The sequence below is a fragment of the Musca autumnalis genome, unplaced genomic scaffold (genome assembly GCF_047663935.1).
Source record: "Musca autumnalis isolate F117 unplaced genomic scaffold, ASM4766393v1 scaffold_5, whole genome shotgun sequence".
Lineage (NCBI taxonomy): Eukaryota > Metazoa > Arthropoda > Insecta > Diptera > Muscidae > Musca > Musca autumnalis.
Genome location: NW_027412088.1, coordinates 22,193,695 through 22,203,117, shown reverse-complemented (window position 1 = coordinate 22,203,117; position 9,423 = coordinate 22,193,695). Strand labels below are relative to the sequence as shown.

General features: G+C 35.1%; 1 protein-coding gene across 1 annotated transcript; it reads right to left on the bottom strand.

Annotated features, from left to right (window-relative positions):
* Window positions 1-836: 836 nt before the first annotated feature.
* RpS24 (ribosomal protein S24) lies at window positions 837-1,905 on the bottom strand. Its single transcript, XM_073988084.1, has 2 exons — window positions 1,788-1,905; window positions 837-1,453 (listed from the first exon to the last, which is right to left on the bottom strand). Exon 2 carries the CDS (start codon window positions 1,441-1,443, stop codon window positions 1,051-1,053), a length of 393 nt encoding a protein of 130 aa, XP_073844185.1. The 5' UTR covers window positions 1,444-1,453; window positions 1,788-1,905; the 3' UTR covers window positions 837-1,050.
* Window positions 1,906-9,423: the final 7,518 nt, after the last annotated feature.

Sequence of the window (9,423 nt, the reverse complement as noted above, 5' to 3'; positions counted from 1 at the left end):
TCTTAAGTAGCAGGACTTCGGCTGGGGATTTAAGACTTTCTCCTATGTACAGGTACAATAGTGGGCTACGCGAACAAAAGTACTCTCCATAAGCTTTAAAACGATACCCATACAGCATATGTAAAATATCAAGACCCATATCTCGGGAAGTATGGACTTCCCCGGGAAAGCTATATATCGTTGTGATCAGAGTGCCAAGGACAACCTATGGCAAAAATTTCAGCCCGATCCGAGAGGTGTCCATAAATTACACCAAGGGATTCAGAGAGATAATAACGAAATGAAGTAGAATTCTGAAATTTAGGGGTCGATTATGGATAGCAACTCAACTTTAGTTGTGTTGCCAGAAGATAAAATCATGCAATTAAAATAAGTAAAAAGACGGACATTTTTGTTAAATTCAATCATTATCAATGTTTTGAACCTTCAGTTATTAATTTAATTGTAAACAAGTATACAGGGCGATCATAAATAAAAATTCCGTGCGGAATTTGTTCCCTTTCCCCAATTTCACATTTTTATATTCCCATATTTATGTTCAAAAAGGGAATATTTTTGTCGGTTCGGCGGGAGTTTGGTTGCTATCCATAATCGAACCCTCATACCAGTCCCCCCAAAAAAATTATACATTCCCATGATCAGCGCAACAATATCTACCTATGGAAAAATTTCAAAAAAATCGGAGAGTTTTTACTATACTAGAGTTAAATCATTAATATTCCCTATTTTTATATCACAACCAGAGGGCAACGTATTCTCCATTCAAACCCGACTCTGTGATCCCATTTAAACAAACCCCCATCTTCACAAAAGATGTTACGAAAAATTCACAAGAATTATTTTTTTTTTTTTTTTGAAAATTCAAAATAATTTTGAATTGTTGATTTTATTTACTTAAAATACAATAAACGTATCCTTTACATTCTGGGACACTTTCTTTTGAAAGGAAAAGTGTCAACATCATCACCCAGTCAAAAACAAATGTAAACATTTGCAATGACAATGAGATGATGCTTTTTAGGTGTCTGCATTTGAATGTGAGTAAATTATTTACTTCTTGGCGGCTTGACCGATCTTGGACTTGGCGGTACCACGGACCTTCTTCATTCTGTTGCGACGTTCCTTGCGTTGCTTACGGGTCTGTTTCTTGATTTCCATAAGACCATGACGAACCAAACGGTATTTGGGTTCGAATTTCTTGGCAAAGTCCAAGGTATCGTAGATCAAGGCAAAGCCAGTGGAACGGCCACCACCAAAGCAGGTACGGAAACCGAAGACGAAGCAAACATCGGGGGTAACTTTGTACATGGCGGCGAGTTTTTCGCGGATTTCAGTTTTGCTGACTGAAGCCAAGCCGGGGTGGATGACGTCGCAGACCATTTGTTTTCTGGCCAACAAACGGTTGGTCATGAATTTTCTGGTACGAATGGTGGCGGTAGACATGATTATTTATCTACAAGGAAGGGGAAAGAACGAAGAAAAGAAAAATAAATTAATCAAATGTTGTCTTATCAATATCTTAAACTAATCACTAAATAATATTCAAACTGTTGCTGTTTTGGTTTGTGGGCAGGCATCATCATAACCTCACATAGTGGATTTATTTTCGTGCGAGCAACACGACACACACACATACACACTTCACATCCGTCGTCAGTGACTCCACGTGTTGGACAATTTTCTTGGCCACAAAATACATTTTTTCACCAAAAATCCATGAACATTCAAACATCCGTCATTTTAGCATACATTTTGAATTATATTTAAACATTTTTAAGGATTTTTACCTGTTAAAACACTTAAAAAGTATTAAAACACGTCTTAGCAGACAAAAAAATTATTAGGAAAGGAACTGACAATAGAGTTGCAAAAATATTGATTATTTTTGTACCGATTACTCGGTATGATATTCGAATTATGTAGTTGGTATTGACATTTTGATAATCACTATTTTATGGAGTATTCACATGTGACGTTCCTTCAAACACTCTCGATGCATGTGAACATAAAAAATAGAATATAAAGTACGTTTTGTGGATTGTAACCCAGCAATAAGTTTGCATCCGCGAATGCAGTTGAATCACTAACAGTGTACAGTACAAGTGCCGTTGGTGTACATCTTTATCTTTGAATTCCCAGCAAAAAATTTAGGAAGTTGTGCAATTGGAGTTATGATTTCACAACATCTTTCGATGTAGTCCAACAGAGTTATGAAAAATGCACTCCGTTCGATACATTTTATAAGCAGTTGCTGTAGAGATCCCTACAGAAAAAAAAAAACAGTTGGTTGATCCCTACACATTTCTTCAAAAGATAAGCAAGAGTGTATACATTTCGAAGAATTTGTTATAAAATAAAGAAATAACAACTTAAGTTGCGAACATTTTTGCGGTAATTCACAAGACGGAAATTTTTAATGGAGTGAAAGTGGAGTCCATGTCGAAAGCTGAACTAGTGATGGGAAAGCAACATAAAAAACTTTAGGATGATGAAAGAAAATCAGATGCGCTTGGATTAAATCGAGAACGGAGGAAGTAAGCGCAAATGTGATTGAATTTAATGGAAACTTTTTTTAATTTGTGTTGATATAATAACGTTCTTTGTGTTCCTGTTTTACTCAAATAATAAATGAATTTTATTTATTTTGGGATATTTCGTAATGGCTTGCATTTTAATTGCATCTTTAGACTAATTAAAAATGCAATCCGAAGAATGCATGTATATTCAATCCAAAGCACTGCATCTTAAGCCGTGATTTGGATCGAAAATGGATTGCATCCTAGCTGTTTGCTGTGGATGCAAAATGGAGTGCATCCTAGCTACATATGTATTCCAAAGGCAAATGTACCGTACACTTCTAGTGATTCAACTGCATCCGCGGATGCAAACTTTTTGCTGGGTACGGACGTATACCCAGGGCGTGTGTGGTGAAAAAAGTAGAACACATGTATTCTTATGAGAACTATCGAAATACGTCGAGCGTATACTTTTTGTAAGTTGAAAATTTTCAACTTTGACAGAACGTATTGTATTTATGTATGTGTGTGTTTTGTATTTTGAAAACAAAAGCCCAACAAAAAATGAAATACATTTTATTGCAAAGGAAAAATGTTTATTTTAGGAATGAAAACATTTAATAAAGTTTCTGTCGCTGTTTTTGTGTTTTAAATGGAATTTCGGATTCAACGTATTTGGGTAATACGGACGCTCAGAGAGCGTTGTTGTGGTAGGTAGGTGAATATTTTTTGTGTTTTTGATCACCTACCTTTATTGTTGCTTCATGGCATTTGACGTTTTAAGCCATGGCTACAGGCCATGGTACAAATACACAGGTAGCCGCATCGGCAATTGTTGGTAACATAAGATGTCAACATTTGACATCAATTCAATGCAATTGACACATTATGTTACCATCAGCTGGCTTGATAATGCTACCTGTATTATTGTACCATGCTGTAGTGGGCATGGTACAATAATACAGGTAGCATTATCATGCCAGCTGATGGTAACATAATGTGTCAATTGCATTGAATTGATGTCAAATTTTGACACCTTATGTTACCAACAATTGCCGATGCGGCTACCTGTGTATTTGTACCATGGTAGTGGGATCATGGTACAATAATACAGGTAGCATTATCATGCCAGCTGATAGTAACATAATTGCTGTGTTCCAGAACCTGCAAGAAGCTACTATTTTCTACTACGATAACATTTTTTCCTTTATGTTATCGGAAAAAATATTAAAAATTAGTAGATTCTTGCAGTCCTGGAACAGACCAAATGTGTCAAGTGCATTGAATTGATGTCAAATTTTGACACCTTATGTTACCAACAATTGCCGATGCGGCTACCTGTGTATTTGTACCATGAGTGGGATTCTGTAACTCGTTTTTGCTGTTACCGACAAAATTCGGTAAAATTAAATCGCAAAATTATGACTAAAAACAAAAAAAGTTGGCTTCACTGTTTGTGTCGGTAGAGGCTAGCGACTTCTTTTTATTCATCGTTAACGTACCGAAATTTTCGTTAATTATCGAAATTATAAGCATTTCAAATTTACCGACAATTACCGATAACAGCAAAAATGAGTTACAGAATCCAACTACTCGCCTACCTCTACTTTATTGTACCATGCATCCGCGGATGCAGTTTAATCACAGCAAGTGTACAGTACAAATGCGTTGGAGTACATATTTTTCTACCCAACAACAATTTTGCATCCGCGGATGCAGTTGAATCACTACAAGTGTACAGTATAAATGCCGTTGGAGTACATCTTTTTCTATGAATTCACCTCTGAATTTTACAAGAGAGCGCGCACCCAAGGCCATGTTTATATTATAGCCTTTTTGCCGGGTTAACCTTTTTCATGAGAATTTACTTGACGTATACTTCGTAAAGGAATTGACATTTGAGTGGGTTTGTTAAATCCGCTTATATAAACGTACTATAAGATGCACTCCATTTTGCTTCCACAGCACACAGCTAGGATGCACTCCATTTTCGATCCAAATCACAGCTTTTTATGTAGTGTTTTGTAAAAATGCTTACATGTCACACGAACCGTTAGTAATAAAACATATACGTTCAAAATTTGGTTCTCGTAGTTTACGACTTTTACAACTTTTACGACTTTTACCACTTTATAAAGTACGGGAACAGGCCATTGGTAAAGGCTTTTATATTTCAGGCATGGTAACATAATGTGTCAATTGCATTGAATTGATGTCAAATTTTGACATCTTATGTTGCCAACAATTGCCGATGCGACTACCTGTGTATTTGTACCATGATTTCAGGGATTCCGTAATGCTTATTTTGTGAATTTTTCATCTGCATCTGTACGTAACACGGCGTTTATATTATAGCCTTTTGCAGGGTTAACCTTCTTTATGAGGATTTATTTGAAATATAAGCAATGGAATTGACATTTAAAACCCAGTCGGTTTGTTAAATCCGGTTATATATAAACGGGGTATAATATCCCAGCAAAAAAGTTTGGAAGTAGTGCAATGCAGAGTTATGATTTCAATACATCTTTCGATTGAATTTAACAGACTGTTTTTTGTAAAAATGCTTACATGTCACACGAACCGTTAGTAATAAAACATATACGTTCAAAATTTGGTTCTCGTAAAATTTTACGAAACATTCGTCTCTATCTAAAACAGAATTCGGCACCTCCTTACTCGCAAGCAAGCAAAGAGAGCTTCTCTCTCCACTCACTAATTGAAAAACCATGGACTGACAACAATGTTTGATCAAATTGTTGTTATTGTATGCCGAATGCTGATCTAAGTCCCAATTTACATTAGGCGAGTTTACTTGCGGCAATTGTCAGTTTGTAGGTGAGAGAGGGTGCTGAGAGGCAAAGGGTTACCATATGCCTCATCTCTCTCTCCTACAAAATGACAATTGCCGCAAGTAAACTCGCCCAATGTAAATTGGGACTAAAAGCTTTTGTCTATCTGAGCTCTGTTCCAGAACTAAAAAGTTTTTACAATTTTTACCACTTTTACACATTTTGCGTTCCCGTACACAAAATTTATATGAAAGTAGTTTACGACTTTTACAACTTTTACGACTTTTACCACTTTATAAAGTACGGGAACAGGCCATTGGTAAAGGCTTTTATATTTCAGGCATGGTACAATAATACAGGTAGCATTATCATGCCAGCTGATGGTAACATAATGTGTCAATTGCATTGAATTGATGTCAAATTTTGACATCTTATGTTGCCAACAATTGCCGATGCGACTACCTGTGTATTTGTACCATGATTTCAGGGATTCCGTAATGCTTATTTTAGCTCTGTTCCAGAACCTGCAAGAAGCTACTATTTTTTACTACGATAACATTTTTTCCTTTATGTTATCGGAGAAAATAGTAAAAAATAGTAGATTTTTGCAGTTCTGGAACAAACCATTTGTGAATTTGTAATATCCCAGCAAAAAAGTTTGGAAGTAGTGCAATGCAGAGTTATGATTTCAATACATCTTTCGATGCAGTCCACACAGAGTTATGAAAATGCACTGCGCTCGATACATTTTGGAAGCACTCGCTTGAAGATCCCTAGCCAAGCACGCCAATTTTTTGATCCCTTCAGTCGCAGTCTTTTTTTCTGAACACAAGAAAGAGTGTTAAAATTCTAAGAATTTGTTTTATAAAAAATAAAGAAATGCAAACTAAAGTTATGAACATTGCTGTAATTCACGAGACGCAAATTATTGCTTTGTTCCAGAACCTGCAAGAAGCTACTATTTTTTACTACGATAACATTTTTTCCTTTATGTTATCGAAAAAAATAGTAAAAATTAGTAGATTCTTGCAGCACTGGAACAGACCATATTTTTGAAGTGGAGTTGGAGTTTTTTTGGAAATCTGAACTGAAGTAGGAGGAAAAATGAAAAACCATTTGGATGATGAAGCAATATCAATTTCGATGTCATAAAAAGCAGACTAGAGGAAGTAAACTTAGTTACGATCAAATTTAATGGAGAGTTTTTATAATTTGTGTTAATGTAATAAAGTTAATATTCTTGTTTTACACGAATAAGCAATGTATTTTATTTATTTTGGGATATTAGCAATTGCTTGCATTTTATAACATCTTTAGACTGCATTTATATTAAATCCAAAACACTACATCAAAGGCTGCAATTTGGGTCGAGAATGGAGTGCATCCTAACAGTGTGGCGTGGAAGCAAAATGGAGTGCATCCTAGCTGCGCGCTCTCTTGTAAAATTCATAGGTGAATTCATAGGAAAAGATGTACTCCAGCGGCAATTGTTCTAGTGATTTAACTGCATCCGCGGATGCAAACTTTTTGCAGGGTAACCGAAAAGCAGCGAAATTTGTATTTATTTCAATGGATTTCAGTTTAGGGGTTTTTATTCCGATAATATCGGTAGGCAATAGTGCCATCGATAATATCGATTATTATTTAAAAATTCAATATCGATAGATAGTTTTGCCTATCGATATTATCGGAATAAAAACCCCTAACCTGAAATCCATTGAAATAAACAGAAATTTCGCTGCTTTTCGGTTATGTGCGTGCAAGAAAGTAAGTCCGTAGTCACACGTACGCATTTTTCAATTAAATAAATGGTCTGTTCCAGTACTGCAAGAATCTACTAATTTTTATTTTTTTTCCGATAACATAAAGGAAAAAATGTTATCGTAGTAAAAAATAGTAGCTTCTTGCAGGTTCTGGAACAGAGCATAAAAGTATTTTTTTACATTTTTGTAAAATAAAAGGAGTTGTTTAATCTCCTTTACATTTCTGTGAACTACTTTTGCATAATTTCAAAAAAATCATTCCCGCCATTTTCATCTCCAAATTAATGGCGACGACAACTTAACGATAATATCGATAGCAATCGATATTTTTAAACATTATATGGAAAATATCTAAAGCTGGGTAAACATTGTCAGTTTTGAATGACAGCTTTGTTGGTGCTTACTAGTGTGGCCGTTCATTTTTGTCATTCATCATGCAACCACAAAATATTTTGTGGTTGCTGGACGGTTGGACAGTTATCGATAATTGCAAAAAATCGTCATTCAAAACTGACAATGTGTACTGTACTTAATGTTAGGAATATCGATCGTTTGCCAGCTCTACTGACAACTGGTTTGTTCCTTTACTTTTAAAAATGGTAACAGTGGCAGAAAATGGTAAAAGTGGTAAACTGCTATCATATAAATTGTATGCTATTAAAATTAAGGGAACACTTTACAGGTTAAAAATGGTAAGAAATGGTAACCTCAGGCACGTAAAGGAACAGAGCAAGGTACACTTATAGAAGGTAGAAGTGACAATCAGCTGTATTCTTACTTTTTTGGTAAATTTAGTTTTCAAAATGTAATAGGGTCTACTCATGAAATTTGAAACTTCGAAATTTGCCTCCATAGAATACTGTTTTTTTCCTTGTAGTAAAAATGACCTACGACAGTTCTGAATGCTTTATATTTGCATTGTCATTCAAATTTGTTCTATTTTGGGGGATTTTCAAAATGTATTTATGTTTTTCCTGAGGAAATTTTTGGAACGACCCTATTATTCAATATTTTCTTTGACAATTAATTTTCAATACCAACAATGTTGTTTTTGTAAATTTGTTAGTTGTTGTAATTCATGCATATACCTTCTATAAATTTACCTTCGAACAGAGCAAACGCTGCTAGTTGCCACTTTTCCACTTGTAATCGATATCAATATAGGCCTTGTACACACGCTGCGACTTTTGATGCATGCATCACCATTTTCGTACTTGTAGGGTTGCATTTTTTCGTAATATTGTAAGAAGTGTAATTTTTGTAACAAACATGTACGATTTTACATACATGTTATGATTGTTGAATGCATGTAGGTATAAATTGTTAAACCAAAATTATTGAAACAGGTAAAAATATTTGTTAATATTTCTCGACAAATGTAAATAACAAAATTTTTGGAAAAAACATTGTTAGGTATAAATGTATTTTCCAACATTCGGGTTATTCCATTCTACGAGATGCAGGTAATAAAACTCCGACACAATTATAATTATTGAAATATTTTTACGAAGTGTTGGGCAACAAATTAAGCAACGAACGGCGTCAATATTAATCCAATCGATTCAAAAAATTAAATTCTTTTTTCTGCCATTCGCATTTTGATGTTTTAACAAGTAAGAACGGCGTTAAGTTCGGCCGGGCCGAACTTGTTATACCCTCCACCACAAGTTATATTGAAGTAAAATGGAATAATTAGTTTCCTTTCGTGTATGAAAATTTCAGCAATTTCGGTAAAACAATGTGAGGCACCATTCTATGGGGGCTATTTCAAAACGTCGATGTATACCGACAAATTTCTTACGGAAAGTTTTTAGGCTCAAAGAAGACAAAATACCAAATTTCCTATATTTCGGTAAGAGAATGTGGCTAAAACTAAAAAATACCGAAAATCAAGAAGTAAGCTTCTATGGGGATATAGGAAGACGTGGACCTATACTGATAATACTCTTCTGGAATATTTTATAACTCTTGGAAGACGAAATACCAAATTTCAGCCATTTTGGTGGACTATTGAAGACACAACCTTCAAAATACGAAAAATCGGGAGGTGCCTTTCCATGGGGGCTATATGAAGGCGTTGACCTATACCGACAAATTTAAAGGGGAAGTTTGAGTACCCCAACGAAGTCTAAATACCAAATTTCAGCCATTTCGGTGGAATATTGAGGCCAAAACATTCAAAATACCGAAAATCGAGAGGTACCGTTCTATGGGGGCTATATGAAGGCATGGACCGATACCGACAAAATCTGGGGGAAAGTTTTATACCCTTAAAGAAGACTACGTACCAAATTTCAGCAATTTTGATAGGATGAAGAAGCTAAAACCTTTAAAATACCGAAAATCGGGAGGTAC